General features: G+C 42.5%; 2 protein-coding genes across 3 annotated transcripts in view; both read right to left on the bottom strand.

The window, feature by feature from the left end:
- Positions 1 to 792: 792 nt before the first annotated feature.
- On the bottom strand, positions 793 to 8,016 carry LOC145391090 (uncharacterized). Its single transcript, XM_080265801.1, has 6 exons — positions 7,881 to 8,016; positions 5,359 to 5,547; positions 4,389 to 4,581; positions 3,591 to 3,709; positions 2,378 to 2,547; positions 793 to 1,119 (listed from the first exon to the last, which is right to left on the bottom strand). Exons 1-6 carry the CDS (start codon positions 8,014 to 8,016, stop codon positions 793 to 795), a joined length of 1,134 nt encoding a protein of 377 aa, XP_080121927.1.
- Positions 8,017 to 9,741: 1,725 nt separating this feature from the next.
- LOC145390676 (uncharacterized) overlaps positions 9,742 to 17,060 on the bottom strand; it is a 15,538-nt gene continuing 8,219 nt past the window's right edge. The window contains exons 2-6 of one of the 2 annotated variants that reach the window (XM_080265474.1): positions 16,810 to 17,060; positions 15,277 to 16,728; positions 14,868 to 15,069; positions 13,388 to 13,909; positions 9,742 to 12,628 (exon numbers count right to left, since the gene is read on the bottom strand). The exon at positions 16,810 to 17,060 is cut by the window's right edge and continues 1 nt beyond it. In XM_080265474.1, coding sequence (XP_080121600.1) covers positions 12,422 to 12,628; positions 13,388 to 13,909; positions 14,868 to 15,069; positions 15,277 to 16,478 — 2,133 coding nt within the window. In that variant the 5' untranslated portion in view covers positions 16,479 to 16,728; positions 16,810 to 17,060 and the 3' untranslated portion in view covers positions 9,742 to 12,421. The remainder of the gene's footprint in view (positions 12,629 to 13,387; positions 13,910 to 14,867; positions 15,070 to 15,276; positions 16,729 to 16,809) is intronic. The other variant, XM_080265470.1, reaches the window with a different exon arrangement.

Genomic DNA, 17,060 nt, shown 5'->3' with positions numbered 1-17,060 from the left:
GGGCGACTTGGAGGCGATTTGTTTGTGGCCACCCCAAACGGGATTGAGGCATCTGGCAATAGATAGATAGACAACATTTCTATCTAACATCACTGCCAAAGGTGACTGTGGAAACAAAAACAGAGTTCAGCTTCATTCACTGGCATCTCAATTTTACCCTGAGTGATAGTTCTTTTACACAAACTTGGACCAGAGTTTTGTCCTTTTTCACCTCATTTCACATATGGCTGGATGGCAGGAAATAATGGTGCTATGCCTCTATATCCTTTGTACAGCGATTCTTCATGACTACTCTGTTCACTATCACTTTGTCCAGATTTTTGTCCTTTTGCAGCTTATTTCCCATAGATCAGTGGCAGAATAACATAGTGCTAAGGCTCTGTATTCTTTCCTTGGTACTTCTCTGTGACTAGCATAATATTCTAGTGTTAATCTATTATTACAGCTCAGCAATCAAGATGGAGATGGTAATTTTAGGCCAAGTTTGAATGAAAAGAGTTCCGTACTGTGCCGCAGGAAGTGTGTAATGAGTATACCAGTATTATGAATGAACCATACATATACTTGGGGAAGAAGGGGAGGAGTCTGGTTATAGTTACACGAGAGCAAACCTCTAAGGCCACTTGATGAAACCCAATACGATGCATAACCTCTTCAGGGGGGTAGGGGTGGGGGAGCTGTTCGAGCTAACTATACTTGACCTAACCCTTCAGGATAATGTGGGTTGCCTATATAAGAACACACAGTGGAAAGGAAGAGGAGTGATTAAGTGACTTAAAGTACCGGTACTACTCAGCTGACATCTGCTGTATCCCTATCACGAGTCATCTGTGTGTGCCTATTAAATTGCTGTTGCCATTGTTGTTGCATCAGCTGCATTAAACTCAATTGCTGCTGCTGTAACTGGAGTATCATTTGCTGCTGCTGCCTCTGAAGGTCTTGCTGTGACTGGAGAAACTGCTGCTGTTGTATCAGTATTTGTGTCATCAGTTTCTGGAGTGTTGCATTCCGTTGGCTGGCTACCTTGATCAACTCATCCATCCGATTAGATTGCTGCTGTATAAACTCCAGAATCTCCGACTCCTCGTCCTTTCGCACCCGCTTAGTTCCTCGTGCCTCCTGTTGGAGTTAGGAATAACTGAGTGAGGCATTTAATTTCATCATCATCATTGTCATAATCATTATTATTGTATCATCATAATTATCATCATCCATCCCTCCTCCTCCTCCTCCTCCTCATCATCATCATCATCATCATCATCACCCTGATCCAGACCTTTTTCCCACCTAAGGATGGGATGGAGTAAGATTCAGAAACAAGAGAAAATAAAGCGTGACTGTGGGAGAACTATCATCAGCATACCCAGTGAAATGGGTCAGAGAAACATTCACATGTCAATCAGTCCTGACTTTACCCCACAGACCTGGCCATGTGCACAGCATTTTATTTATTATTATTTGTCAACAATGGGTACACAACATACTTCAGAGTTGGTGTTGTTTGTTTTGTATCCTGGAGGGAATGATGGGACTGAAGGATGAAGCAGGGTTTACGTGTCACTGATGGGCGTATGGCATACCTTGGTCCAAATGGGTGCTGCATTTCTTGATGGAAGTGATTTGTCAATGAAGGGTACACAGCATACTGTACCTTAGATTCAGAGTGGTTTTCTGTTTGGATGAAAAGTTAGGTCTGGAGGGTGAAGCAGGATTAATTCGTCAACAATGAGCACACAACATATATTAGAATTTGACTGATTTTTATGTGTCTTGGCAATAGTATTGGTGTTGGAGGGTGATGTAGGGTTCATCTGTCAACAAAGGGTACACAGCTGAAGAGTCACACTATCATGAACATGAAACATGATGCAAAAACCCACACTGGCAGATGAAAAAAATGTACAGTATTTCCGAACTGTTTCGACGACAGCTGTCACCCTCTTCAGTGGATCTACAGACCAAGTGGTACATACAGTTACTGAAAAGCTGCTTATATGCAGGATAACCACATGTGTTTTTTTCCAACCGCACTGGATGTGACCTCACCCAACACTCCCTCCACACTGTCCCTGACCTGAGTGAGGGATTACAGGGGGCAGCAAGGACCTGGCCATTAAACCTCTGGTGCAGGTGAAAAAAAAAACAGATGTGATTACCCTGCATATGAGCAGCTTCTCAGTAACTGTAAGTACCACTACTGGTATGTAGATCCACTGAAGAGGATGATAGCTGTTTCTGAAACTGACTGGAAATACATCTTTTTTGTCTGCCAGGGTGGGTTTTTGTATCCTAAAGGGTACACAGCATACCTTAGTGCTGGCATGTTGGAGCTTTTGCAAGCAAATGGTAAAATTAAAGAAATAGGCAGACAACGTACCCTACAGTTGGACTGGTTGTTGTGTGTCTTGGTGGAAGTGTTGGGGCTGGGGGGTGAGGCAGGGTCCAAGTCTGGGCAAGAGTTGGAGCCGGGTATTGCCGGAATCACTACAGGCTGCCTTAGTACTGATGCTGAGGGAGACGTCTGGTGGGTTCCAATATCCGTAGTTGCTGTTCATACAAATAATATTTTCAAACTTCAGCAAGAGCAGTGGTACCCAACCTTTTTTCTGTCTTTTCCTCCTTCAACCAGTTCATCTGTTCGGATTTCCCCCTTCGGCTAATAGCTAGTAATTACCGGTAGTATCTAGTAATTTGTATTTCCCTCAATAAATTTCCCTCAGTAAATATCCCCACTGGAATCCTGAAATATCCCCCAGGTTGGGAAATGCTGAGCTAGAGGATGTAACATCTCTTTTATTCTTGCTACCATTATTTTTTATTATTATTATTTTTTTTAAGGAGCGACTCTTAAAGCTGTAGAGTTTTCTACAATCTTGAATAACCCCCTCACTACCAAGGGCAATACTTCAGCTCCTCAGTGATGGGAGTGCATAAAACTGCATTTCTACCCATTAACCACCAAATTTCCCTTCTTCAAAAATTGCCTGAACATCTGTGTTTCTTAACCTGTTCAACCTATCCAAACCATACACATTTCCACTGTTCTTACTCTTTAATTTACTATTCAGTCTCATGCCCATACATTAATAGGTGCATTAACATAGCCAGATCCAGAGCTATGGAAAATGGGGGACATGATTCCTACCAGAAATGCCACTTATTTGAGTTCATTTTGACTATGAAATTCTACAAAATTTATTGCCATATCCTTTTTCAGTTAAATAAATTTATAAATTTATGGTAAAGTTTGTGTAAGATAGTTGCAGTATACTGTATATTATGATACCGTAAATAACATCGGTCTTACATGTAAACACTGGGCTGCTGAAAACTGGGGGAAGAGCATACGCCTTCCTCTAAATCTGTGCCTGCACTAACCCTGTGAACAGTAAGGTGAAACTGTCCTCCCATACTCCACCATTCTTTGAGGGGACAGCGAGGGAACTAAGGGATGTTCATATTACCAGGCAGTTTGGCTTCCCAGTTTTATCAGTGCCACCACATGAAGGCATCCCCTCTCCAGCACCCAACTTAAAGTAGAAAGAGTTACATTAAAGTAGGAATATACTGTACAGTATTGTGACACTTACAAGCACAAAGCTTGACAAAGGAGGGATCATGGCCAAATAACTGATCCATGATGCTGAAATATGGCCATTTGCTGACATGTCGACCCTTGACTGCATTGGCCTTCAGGATCGCTCGCATCCTACAAAGAGAGAGTTTTCAGTGGTATTTGGATTAGGGTAATGTGATGCACAGATAGCCTAATTATCTTCTTCAATCCTTCAAAGAGAAAATTTTCAATCATATTTAGATTCATGTGACTAGGAGATGGCCTAATCATCATCATCATCATCATCAGGTTTTCAAACAGAGAAATTTCACTGATATTTAGAATCCCGTTATGGCACTGAATGACATTGTAATCACCATCAATCCTTCTAATGGAGAATTTTCAAATCTTTAAAATCATGTGACAGATATAGCCTAATCACTATCATCATTAATCCTTCAAAGAAGCAACTGCTTTTGTGGGGCCATCCTACAAGTACAGAACAGTACCATAGATTGTGCAAGATTTTGGTGCCCCCTTGTGGCAGACAGCATCTCACCAGGGTCTTTTTCCCATATTAAGGTGCAGGATGATATGAGGGAGTTTGGCTTTCAAGTGGACACCGCAGCTGGTCCATCACCATGTGTAGGCTCCTTGTTAACACTTCTGAGTTTGTATAATATAATTGAGAGTCACTGATGACCAAGGCCTGTGCATGCAAGCATGTTGGATCCTTTATAAACTATATGATGATAAATAAGGCTGCACGCTAAATAATAATCAGTTGCTCTACGTGAAGATTTGGATGCCTGATACCATATAGTGAAGGTACCTCTGCTTCATTGCCCTCATTTTAATATCGCACAGTTCGCCGGTAAAGTTGTACCCCCGCTCCTTCATCACCTCACCCACTCGACGCCACACTTCATTCTTGCGCAATAGACCCCCGTTGAACAGTGGCTGGTGGTCTTGGTAAACGTCCAGCAGTTCGAGTATTGCGCTGTGGCTCCATGATACGTGACCCTCTGAAAAGTAACAAACATATGGTGTACAGTTCTTATAATTACCATAGTTGCCTTTTCCTGACAGGCAATGTGATACCCTGTATGCATCAATTAAAAATTAATCATTATCATTGTCCAATACCAGTCCCCCCTCCCTTTTTTTTTTTTTTTTTCAATCAGAAGCATGGGACCCTGGGGCTAGACTACCTTGTCCTGAAATTTAAGGCAAGGGTGACCAGCCTCCCTTCCCCTGAGTGGCATTATGTAAGAGTAAAATCCCAATCAGCTCTACGATGTAAATCCTTAAGGGCCTCATCTTCTCGGTGCCTTTCAAATAAACCTTGCCAACAATCTTTAAAATAAACCCTGACTGACTGACTGAAGAAACCTTGGCATACTTTCATCACTAGTAGCCATGTATCAGCTCTTGCTCCAACTCATGGCTTTGTGTGAGGCAGATGAGGTGGAATAGTATGTGACCTTATGACTGACTGTAAATGAAAACCTTGCCATATTTTAATCATTATTGTTCTTTCACCTTAACTTGGCCCAGATTTTCATCCTTTAGCAGCTTATTTCATGTAATTCAGTGGCAGAAAAGATAGTGTTATGGCTCTGTATTATTTTCAAAGCTTTCATATCACTTCTTTGTGGCTAACATAATTTTCTAGCATTAATCTGTTGTCACAAGTCAGCATTCAAAGTGGAGGGACAGCAATTTTAGGCCAAGTTAAAGAAGTGAGTATAGTATGTCATGTCTCTTTTGACCATATGTAAGTTAAACCTTGGTATACTAACTTTCATCGCTAGTATGCATCGGCTCTTCCTCCGGCTCATCTGTGACATCATCCGCAGTGACATCAGCGGCAACATCGTCCTGGGTGGAGAACTCTGGCTTGGGTAGCACAAAAACGGATGCCTTGTTGCCTTCGTCTTTGCTGCCATGTTGTGCTGGGGTGTCTGATGCTTGGGTGCTTTCTCCTCCAACTGTTTATGGGAAAGGCAAGCAAATAAAATCATCATCAGCAGCAGCAGCATTATCACCATCATCATCATTAACATCACCATCATCATTTGCACCATGATGTATTAAATTACAGTATCAGGTGTGGTTTTTCCTCCAACTATATATGGGGAAGACAAGCAATTAAATCATCATCATCACCATCATTTACTATCATATCACCATCACCACAATCATCATACCATACAGTACTATTATTATTATTATTATTATATTATGATACAGTATTGTTGAGTGAAGATGAATGGGAGTTGCAAGGGTTGGTGAATGAATTTGGGACAGTGTGTAGGAGGAGGAATCTGAAAGTTAATGTACACAAAAGTAAAGTTATGGTGTTTGAGAGGAATGAAGCCACAGGGTGTGCAGTGAGGTTGGATGGTGAGGATATGGAGAATGTGAGTGCATTCAAGTACTTGGGTAGTGTGATAACTAAGGATGGAACTTTGGGGGATGAAGTGCGTGAAAGGGTACAGCAGGGAAGGAAGGTTGTTGGTACACTGAAAGCAGTGATGAGAAATAGGGAGGTGAGTATGGAAGTTAAGAAGTCACTGCATGATAGTATTGTGATCCCTACCCTGATGTATGGAAGCGAGGCATGGACCTTGCAAGAGGGGAACAAGTCAAGAGTGAGAGCAGTGGAAATGAGCTACTTGAGAGGAGAATGTGGAGTGACGTGGAGGGACAGGTTGACGAATGAAGAAGTGAAGGAACGTTGTGGGGTGGATGTGGATGTGGTTGAGAAGATTAGGAGAAATACACTGAGATGGTTTGGACATGTGAAGAGAATGGAGAATGAAAGACTGACTAAGAGGGTGTATGTAGGTGAGGTGGAGGGAGGGAGAGGGAGGGGTAGACCGAGGATGAGGTGGAGGGATGGAGTTGAGAGGTATATGAGGGAGGGGGGGGTGAGTTGGGGGGAGGGTAGTCAAATGGTGGGTGACAGAGCGACTTGGAGGCGTTTTGTCTGCGGCCACCCTTTGCGGGATTAGGGCGTCGGGCTATAGATAGATAGATAGATTATTATTATTATTATTAATCACTGCCTGGTTAAAGTGAATGAGCTTCTGACTACCTAATAATTAGTGCAGATTATTTCCCTTCCATATTGGCTCCAGCATCTAAGGATTTCCCTCAAGCCGGATGAAGACATTTCTCATTTAAAGTTGGGGGATAAATATGAAGTATCTTTCATTTTTCCATACAGTTGGTACTGTGAAGTTGGGGAAACAGGTAAATCAGGTTCACAAATAACAAAGTAACCTTATTAGGCATATTTTGTCATTTAAATACTTAAAAAAGGGAGGAGCAACTTATGGACAGGCTGGATGTCATTGGGGTCAACCAGCCCACTGGACTTCAATAATGCCCTCCAGAATCAGTGATGGAACTGATAAACTGTCCCAAGAGTATATTCAACCCTGGCTGGCTTTCCAGTGAGGCTAACAAATGAGCCCTGGCAGCATCATACAGCATCAGTACAGTACCATGACTGAAGCATCAGCCTTTTATATACTGCAGTAATAATAATAATAATAATAATTGTTTATTCAGTTTTGCATATACAATCAGTGGCACAATAAACACTGAACATGTGTTTATAAGTACCAGCCAAGCTTGAAAGCAACCAAGGATAACTCAATTAGGCCTCTGTGGCATATTTCCACTGGGGTCCTTCTTAGCTGAAGGGCAAAAAGGAAGTGTTACAAGTGTAAGTCATATTCTAAAGGTAATATTAGCCTAAGTTATATTAATTTCCAAGCACATGAATATAATAAATAAAGAATATTAGTTTGTTGGTAACACTTAAAACTAACATTGACTTTAAAGTGTCTATTAGTATAAAAATACGTCATCATCTCCAAATGAAACTTCCAGTCGAAGGTATCTTTTCCGATTTTTCTTGAAAGAATGAAGGTTTCTGATTGTTTTTATACTGTGAGGCAAACTGTTCCAGTCTTTGGTTGTTGCATAGATGAATGTACACACTTCCTGACCTCTAATGCTTGGTGCATTAAAATTTAACATTCTGCCTTTCAGTAAAGCTTAAGTATGCAGTTCCCCTGAAAAAAAATTACCGCCACAACCTCATAAACCTATTTATCCTATGAGCTTTATACTGCAAATTCACGTAGTCAGTATTTTGCCTTTGATATGAAATTCTCACACTGATATTCCCGAGACAAGTTGACACAAAACTATCGTAGCGTTAATAGCTGCTACGGCCAAATGTATTTCGCTACTATTATCGTTAATCTTCCGCTTCTATAGGGCTCCGTAATGCAGACTCATCTCTAACTTGACTTCTGTTGTTCGTGGTCAGTGTTGACACATGGAGGACACCCACCACAAACGTGAATAGGAAGTGCCTCCCAGTTAGGAAACACTTCTTTGCAGCTTAAACACTGCCACTGCTGTGTACCGCTCATGGCCATGTCTGGGCTACGTTGCTTTCGTAGTACATAACGCGAGCGTTCACTCCGCCCCGCACCCGCTACGGAGCTTTGTTGACATTCGCTCTGTGACGTCACTTCCTCTACGTTCACTTGTGAATAATTTTTTTTTTTTTTTTTTTTCAGTGATACAGTCAGCTTGTAACGCAGTATACTAATCGAAACTTTGCGTATGTTAAGCCAGACAAATAGAATACGATTAGATCAAACAAGAACTTGTAAAAACACAATCGCCTTTATTTTACGTTGTACAGTATACACTTAAGGCGGCGTCACACTGGGTCAAAAGTGGTTAACATGCGAGCAGAACGAAACGGCCAGTAAAGTCGAGTTGCCGTCACACGCGTGTGTTTTTGCGAGCCGAAACGCAGTGTCATCCACCGTCCGCGATATCGTGGTGTCATCTGCCTTGGCGCCTCGCGGTCATTTTTAAACAAACCTACATGGAGTGCGCACTCCCTTTTCCTCAGTTTCTACAACCGCCTCACGTACTTCAGCAACTCCAGAGCCACAAGGCAGTCTACTAGAGCTTTCCTTGCTGCAGGATCCATATCGAATATTGGTCACAATCCGATTCCACTTGAGTGTCTGGAAACAAATTAAACAGACAGCCGCCGCGGCTGGTCACCCGAGTGTCCGAATATAAATTTCATGTCACAATAAAAAAATGGAAATGAATAAAAACCACAAGAATTAAATTAACTTAACAGTTTAAGTTAGTTTTCTTCTGTGAATAACAGAATATTTTCTTACAGGTTAAAAAAAATTAATATAGGCTCATTTGAGTTCTAATCCCACCAACAAGCTGTGAGCGAAAATTGTTATCCATTTCTCCTAGCAGGCGAAATCTCGCTCACCCTGGGTCTATTTGGCTAGCAGGCCACAAAACTGGCTCGCATGTCACTCTTGTACAAGTGTGACGCCGCTTTTAGTAACCACTGACTTGTTAATTGCCCAAAATATTTAACTTCATCAGTGCCTTCGAGATGGAAATGTATGGTTTGAATGTACGATTTTGTGGAGGTTAATGGCTATTGGTACTATATAAATGGCGTTAGAGCAAGGATGAGAGACAAGAAGGATAGTTCATTGAAACGTCATCACTGCTAATGACGTCATTAAATGCATCTTGTCCTTGGTTCATTAAAAAAAAACAAAAAAGCCGACTCAGGTGTGTACCTTTTCCTTTAGTAGTTCTTCAATGCAGTTTTCTGTCCTGATGGGAAGCCGTACTCCCTAGCTTGGAAGGGGCCAGATAAAGGGCCATAATTACTATTTATTCCTTGTTGTAGCTGTGATTTTTCCCAGGAAGAATGAGGAAGGGAAAGCGCAGACTCTTCCTATTTTTCTTGTTCTTCCTACAAAAAAAGAATCTTGGTTACAAAGGAAAATTATGGTGGGTTTGTCTTTTTTTTTTTTTTTTTTTTTTTTTTTAGCAGGAAAGTATGAGAAGTGTGGAACATCCCATCTCTCTAGTTCTTCCTTCAGCTCCATCCATGCTCCACACCTTCCTTCATACTCCAATCCCCCACACCTGCTCCCACCCCAAGTTCCTCAGTACTCCACTCCCTCCCTCCACACTTCACTCCCCCTCCACCCCCCGTCACCTTTCAAACTCCACTCCCTCTCCACCTACTTCACCCCAGGTCGCGACAAAGAATCGCTTGTAATGTCCTTTGTGATGTAGGGTATGAAATGAAAACGTGGGCCATTTTAGGATTTTTATTTCGTCGTGGCTACAGTGATATAACATTTCATTTGATCCATTGTGTTCTTCTGTTCACGTCATGGTTAATGGGTTAAATACAGCCAGAGACAAAAATTCACCCACACTTCTTTGCCAACTACAGCAATAAAAAGTGATTTTTTTTTTTTTAATGCAAGGAAGAATGAACCAAAGGCCAGAAGCCCGGAAATCGTTCGCTTCAAGAAAGAATAAAAATATAATACAGAGCCAAGTTCAAGGTTCGTTTATTTCTAGCTGCCTGGACACACTGCATTTGAATGACGAGATCATAGGCAGTAGGAAATACGGACAGAGGAAGACAGTTCCAGAGTTGACCTGTTGCATAAATGAAGGACTGGTAGTAACGGTTAACTCTTGCATTAGAGAGTTGGACAGAAAAGAGAGGAGAGTTTGCTGCAAGACGGGTGCTACGTGCCCGCCGTAGTGGTGGAGGGATGCAACCAGACAGTTCAGAGGAGCAATGAACACTGACGTAACTCTAGTCCCTTCATCTTAACTTGGTCCAGATTTTCATCCTTTTGCAGGTTATTTATTTATTTATTTATTTCATGTTCAGTGGCAGAATACAGTGTTGTGTATAAGCTTTCCGTAACACTTCCTCGTGACTAGTATTATGTTCTAGTGTTATGTTGCAGCCCAGCATTCAAGACGGAGGGATGGTAATTTTAGGTCGTTAGAGTAAAAAGGGTGTAGTTCTGTGTGATAGTAACATAAAGCACACACACACACACACACACACACACACACACACACACACACACACACGAATATAATAATTATAGAAAAATACTGTCTTTTAGGGAGGAATGAGAAATTGGGAAGGCAGGAGCACACACACACACACACACACACACACACACACACGAATATAATAAGGAAGAACACTGCCATTTAGGGAAGAATAAGAAATAGGGAACACACACACACACACACACACACACACACACACACACACACACGAGTATAATAAGGAAGAACACTGTCATTTAGGGAGCAATGAGAGATAGGGAAGGCAGGGTACAAAGCTGGCAGAGAATTGTCCCAGAATTATTGCTCTTGGCTGTACATATAGGGTTGTTCATATATTGCACTTCCTTGTACAGTATTTGCGTGGTGCAGGGGCGGGTCAGTGTTCATCCCATTCTTTGCTTGTACCTTGTTGTTCCAGTACAGGGGGGTTCGTGTACAATGCCCTTCTAACACTGTGAGTAATGATGATAATAATAATAATAGTAATAATAATAATAATAGTGGTAGTAGTAGTAGTAGAAATAGTAGTAATCGTAGTAGAAGTAGTAGTAGTAGTGGTAGAAAGTAGTGGTGATGATAATAATAATAATAATAATAATAATAATAATAGTGGTGGTAGTAGTAGCAGTAGAAATAGTAGTAGCACTCGTAGTAGTAGTAGTGGTGGTAGCAGTAGAAATAGCAGTAGTAGTAGTAGTAGTAGTGGAAATAGTAGTAGTGGTAGTGGTAGAAATAAGTAGTGTTGGTAATAATAACAACAATAATAATAATAATAATAATAATAACAGTAATAATAATAATTATCATCATAATCGCAGTAAATAAATAAATAAATAATAATAAACATATTCAGAGAAACTGTACCACATAACGTATATATCAACCGTATTCAAATTTATTATAATCAAAAATACACTTCATATATAATTACTAAATATGCAATAAGTAAATAAAAATAAATAAATAAATAAAGGAACTTGTGAAAACGAAATGAGAGAAAATGGCCCTCTTATAAATGGCTTTGAAAATACCGTAACATCTTTTCCACAGCGATTTATTTTTGCATATTACACCGCAGTATTGATTTTTATGTTACCTGTATTAGTGAAAATAATATGGGGATATTATAAGAAATTAACATAAATAAAAGATTAACTACATAACATAAGGTGAGGTGGGTGAGGTGAGGTGAGGTGAGTCAGTGAGGTGGGTGTGTGAGTGAGTGGATGAAGTGAGGTGAGTGAGGTGAGGTGAGTAAGGTGTGGTGAGTGAGTGAGGTGAGGTAAGTAAGGTGTGGTGAGTGAGTGAGGTGTGGTGAGTGAGTGAGGTGAGGTTAGTGAGTGAGTGAGTGAGGTGAGGGGATGTGAAGTGGGGGGATGTGAAGTGAGTGAGTGAGGAGAGGTGAGAGAGTAAGATGAGTGTATGGGCGAGATGAAATAAGATCCGATAATGGCATGTCAGGTGAAATAAGATGCATGTGAGGTGAAATAAGGTAAATTAGATGCATGTGAGGTGAAATAAGGCAAATAAGATGCATGTGAGGTGAAATAAGGTCAAATAAGACGCATGTGAGGTGAAATAAGGTCAAATAAGACGCATGTGAGGTGAAATAAGGTCAAATAAGACGCATGTGAGGTGAAATAAGGCAAATATGATGCATGTGAGGTGAAATAAGGCAAATAAGATGCAGTTGAGGTGAAACGAGGTGAAACAATACGAAATAAGATCCGTATGAGGTGAAATAATACGAAATAAGATCCATATGAGGTGAAAAATAAGGAAAAAAAGGGCTTATATGCAAATTAACTCAGATGAAATAATATGAAGTTCCATGTGAGGTGAAATAAATACGAAATCAGGTCAGTGAATACGAAATCAGGTCATACGAGGTCAGTTTTCAATACTGATAAGGTCAATAGCCTGGTTGAGTTGGTCCAGCTGGCGTAAAAGTGACGCGTCGGCCAGAAAGGATGCTACGGTGGACAGGGCCTCTCGCAGCTCCCCTTCACCCCGACCTGTCCCTTCGCCCACCTGCCTCACTGCGTCTTCTACTTCCTCGTTTTCTTTACCCTCGTCCAGGAAATAGTTCAGTGGTACCTGGAAGAGGAAGAAATGATGAAGAGAGAGAAAAGGCAGAGAAGAAGAAGATGAGGAGGAGGAGGAGGAGGAAGAAAATGATGATGATGATGAGGAGGAGGAGGAAAAAGAAGAAGAAAATGACGATGAGAAGGAGGAGGAAAAAGAAGAAGAAGAAGATGATGAAAAGGAGGAGGAGGAAGAAGAGAATGATGAAGAAGATGAGGAGGAGGAGGAAGAAGAGAATGATGATGATGAGGAGGAGGAGGAGGAAGAAGAAAACTTTGATGATGATGATGAGGAGGAGGAGGAAGAAGATGAAGAAAATGATGATGATGATGAGGAGGAGGAGGAAGAAGATGAAGAAAGTGATGATGATGATGAGGAGGAGGAGGAAGAAGATGAAGAAAATGATGATGATGATGAGGAGGAGGAGGAAGAAGATGAAGAAAGTGATGATGATGATGAGGAGGAGGAGGAAGAAGATGAAGAAAATGATGATGATGAGGAGGAAGAAAGTGATGATGATGATGAGAAAATGATGAATGAAGAGGAAGAAGAAAATGATGATGAAAGACGAAGGGGAAAATAATCTGGCCTTGAATTGTGCCTACTGACAACAGGGGGGTCATTTAGAGTTGTATTTTATATGGCTTTGGGTAATTCATAATACTGTCTTAGACCCACACCACTACTCCTTCTCCTCCTCCTCCTCCTCCTCCTCCTCCTACTACTACTACTACTACTACTACTACTACTACTACTACTCTTACTACTAACCTTGCACCGTGTCCTTGGTGAGAAGAAGGTGACGTGTGCTTGCTCAGGGTGCTTGATAGGGAAGTAAAGTCCACACGTAAGGCCTCCTCTTGGGTCTCTTGCCACTAAGGTTTTGAAAGGGTAGGCCAGGTTGCGACGCTCGGCCACATCCACGTGCGAGAGGAACGGCCGTGCTACGTGTATCAGGCTCACGTGCTTCTTGGCAGGACCGTCTTGTGGCTGGATAGTTACGTGCCAAGCGATGTAGCCAGGATTAGATCTCCATGATACATATTTGAAGGTTCTTGTTAATCCGGATCGTGCTGAACTGCCAGGTATGGATCCGGATTGAGGTGCCTTCCCGTCCTCCATTACCACCACGGGCTGACCCACGTGGTATCCTGGATCTAACAGCACTACGCCACCCCGCCCTGCTACACGTACACGCACGCACACCAGCACGTGCTCCTTCTCGCACGTGTATGGGGGCACCTCACCATCACAGTACCACTCCACGTTGTCCACCTCCTCCTCGCACGATACCTGTAACACCAGTATTTATTATTCACTACTTATCATAATTGGTAAACGTTCCTTTTATTAGTTCCAGCTGTTTTCATTGGTAAAATTCTTTCTGTTCTTCTTAGATTGCGTCCGACATTATATAGTGTCTGGTTTTTAATGTATGAAAAAATAAATCACATTGGAGACGCCAGAAAACACTGGAGGCAATCCAATTGAAAATGAAGAGAGAATTTCCTCTTCTTTTTCCCCGTCGTGTCTTTTTAGTTTGGCCTGGAAGTCCAATCCAAACACTTAAAACAGCTTAACGTTACTGGCCCTAACTAACCTAACCTGAAGGGAGGACGTGAAAATTACTGTTACACAAGAACCGAAAGAAAATGTCACTAATTGAGAACCAATGTAAGACGAACTTAAAGAAACTTAACCCCAAAGAAGTTGGGAAATAAGACCAATCTTTACCCTACACTGCAGTCACGTCCTTTCAAATAGCAGACCACCAATTTTATCCACTTGACTACCACCACCTTCACACTCTCATTACCTCTTTCAAGAAAGTGGAGGAGTTTACTGTATGTGTTCACCCTTGTGTCTGTATGTCTGTCAGTCTGTGCACAAGATCTCACGAAGTTGTTACCGAATTTAAGTGAAATCTGGTGGATAAGTGGGCAATGGGTCAAGTAAGAAGTGATTAGGTATTTAGGAAGTTTTAGATCTGGATGCAGAAATAAATAATAAACTGCACTGATGTCGGGTGAGTTATGCGACCTCAGAGATTCAGTAGCGGGGCAGACCAAGACCACGTAATTAATTAGCTGCGTGAGACTTTAAAAGAATTCGTCTGGTTGGAAAGAGGAATTACAGCATTTTTTTTTCGTTAGCGGAGGTATGTCCCCTGTTAGTGCTTCCTATTTTTTAAAATATATAGATAACGTTTGTAAGAGAACATGATTTAGCAGGAGTGCAGTAGATGGCTTGCCTTGTACGTGGAGTCCTTGATGCCAGGGTAATGCTTCTCCAGTGCTGAGAGGCGGGATTGCAGAAGACAGGTGAGGCCCACACAGGTATGCCGACCAGGAACCAGAGGCGGGTCATAGTCACGGTAAAATTGCTCTAGACCTCCACCTCCACCACCACTCCTGCCCTCCCTACCACGCCACCACACGTAGCTCTCACAGAATCTGCAAAAAAGGGAGATTATTTGTCGGTAGAGCCGGATTGTTAGAATGAATGAATGATTGCATAAGCAGGATATTACGACAGGGAAAAAAAATCTACAGTTAATAAAAAGAATAATTGTAAAAAAAAAGGTCATGACGGCTTTCCCAGTAAAGAATAAATAAATAAATAAAAGGAAAAAAGAAGAGAAAAAATCCTGACCAACTTACGTGATAAAGTTGGACACAGTATCGTAGCAGTGGTGGCTGAGGGTTTGCTGGAGGTGGGGTGTGAGGCGGGCCAGGAAGGTGTCGAAATCCTGCACTGTGTCGAAGGTGAGGTCAGGTCGAGCACATCCCCACCTGGGCAGGGGCAAGGCACGGTCACTGGGCCATTCTCCCTCGCACCACATCGTACCCTGGTCTTTCCTCCACCAGGTCCCTCCGTTTTCTCCCTTGCTCCAAAAGTTCTCTCCATTTTCTCCCTTGCTCCAAAAGTTCTCTCCATTTTCTTCCGTTGTCCAAAAGTTCCCTCCATTTCCTCCCTTCGTCCAAGAGTTCTCTCCATTTTCTTCCGTTGTCCAAAAGTTCCCTCCATTTCCTCCCTTCGTCCAAGAGTTCTCTCCATTTTCTTCCATTGTCCAAAAGTTCCCTCCATTTCCTCCCTTCGTCCAAGAGTTCTCTCCATTTTCTCCCTTGGTCCAAAAGTTCTCGCCTTTGCCCCACCAGTTTCCTGCATTCTCTCCCTTTCTCCACCAGTTCTCTCCCTCATTTTCCCTCCTCCAACAGCTTTCTCCCCCATTATCTCCCCCATCCCAGCATTTCGGATCTTCTTCCCTGGCTGGTGTGGGGATAGAGGCATGCGTGTCTCCGGAACTCCTGCGGCCGCTATGATAACCTGAAGAAGGCGATCCAGGGAACGAGGATGGCTTGGGTACCTCTTCCTGACTCACTTGGGATGACTCGCTGGACTTTGGAGCTTCATTCGATTCAAGCAAAGACTCTCCCTGACTCACGTGGGATGACTCACTGGACTTCGGAGCTTCATTTGACTCGTGTACTGACTCAATAGGCTTTGGAGTTTCATTTGACTCGTGTAGTGACTCGATGAATTTCGGAGCTTCATTTGACTCATGCAAAGACTCTCCCTGACTCACTTGGAATGCCTCGCTGGATTTCGGAGCTTCATTCGACTCATGCGAACTTGCTTGGGATGACTTGCTGGAATTCAGAGCATCATTTGACTCATGTACTGACTCACTGGACATTGAATCTTCATTTAACTCATGCGAAGACTCTCCCTGACTCACTTGGAATGACTCACTGGAATTTGGAGCTTCATTTGACTCATGCGAAGACCCTCTCTGACTCACTTGGAATGACTTGTTGAAATTTGGAGCTTCATTTGGCCCATGTACTGACTCGGTGGACATCAGAGTTTCATTTAACTCTCCCTGACTCACCTGGGAGGTTTGTGGTGACTCATTCCTAACACGTGATGACTGTCTTCCAACTTTTGATAACTTGGCTGACTCACATGGCCTGGCTGACTCACGTAATCCTTGTGCTGGGCCTGAGTAATCGGGTAGTGGCGGGAGTGACTCAAATGATCTGACTGACTCATCTAACCCTTCTGATGAGCACAAGTCGTCATCAGGTGGCCCTTGTGGTGACTCAAAAGACCTGGCTGACTCATCTGACTCTTGTGATGAGCCCAAGTGGTCCTTAGGTGGCCCGTGTGGTGACTCAGAAGACCTGACTGACTCATCTGACTCTCGTGATGAGCCCAAGTGGTCCTTAGGTGGCCCGTGTGGTGACTCAGAAGACTGGACTGACTCACATAACCCTTCTGATGGGCACAAGAGGTCATCAGGTGGTCCATGTGTTGACTCAGACGACCTGGGTGACTCCTCTGACTCTCGTGGTGACTCTGAGTGGTCCTTTGGTAGGCGTGATGACAGATCAGAGAGTCCGGGTGACCCTTGGATGGTGATTGTGGCTCCATGTCCGCACTC

Source organism: Coenobita brevimanus, chromosome 2 (genome assembly GCF_032717465.1).
Source record: "Coenobita brevimanus isolate Jiangsu-jjx chromosome 2, ASM3271746v2, whole genome shotgun sequence".
NCBI lineage: Eukaryota > Metazoa > Arthropoda > Malacostraca > Decapoda > Coenobitidae > Coenobita > Coenobita brevimanus.
The sequence above is the reverse complement of the archived record's forward strand: the minus strand, read 5'-3'. Positions and strand labels throughout refer to the sequence as shown.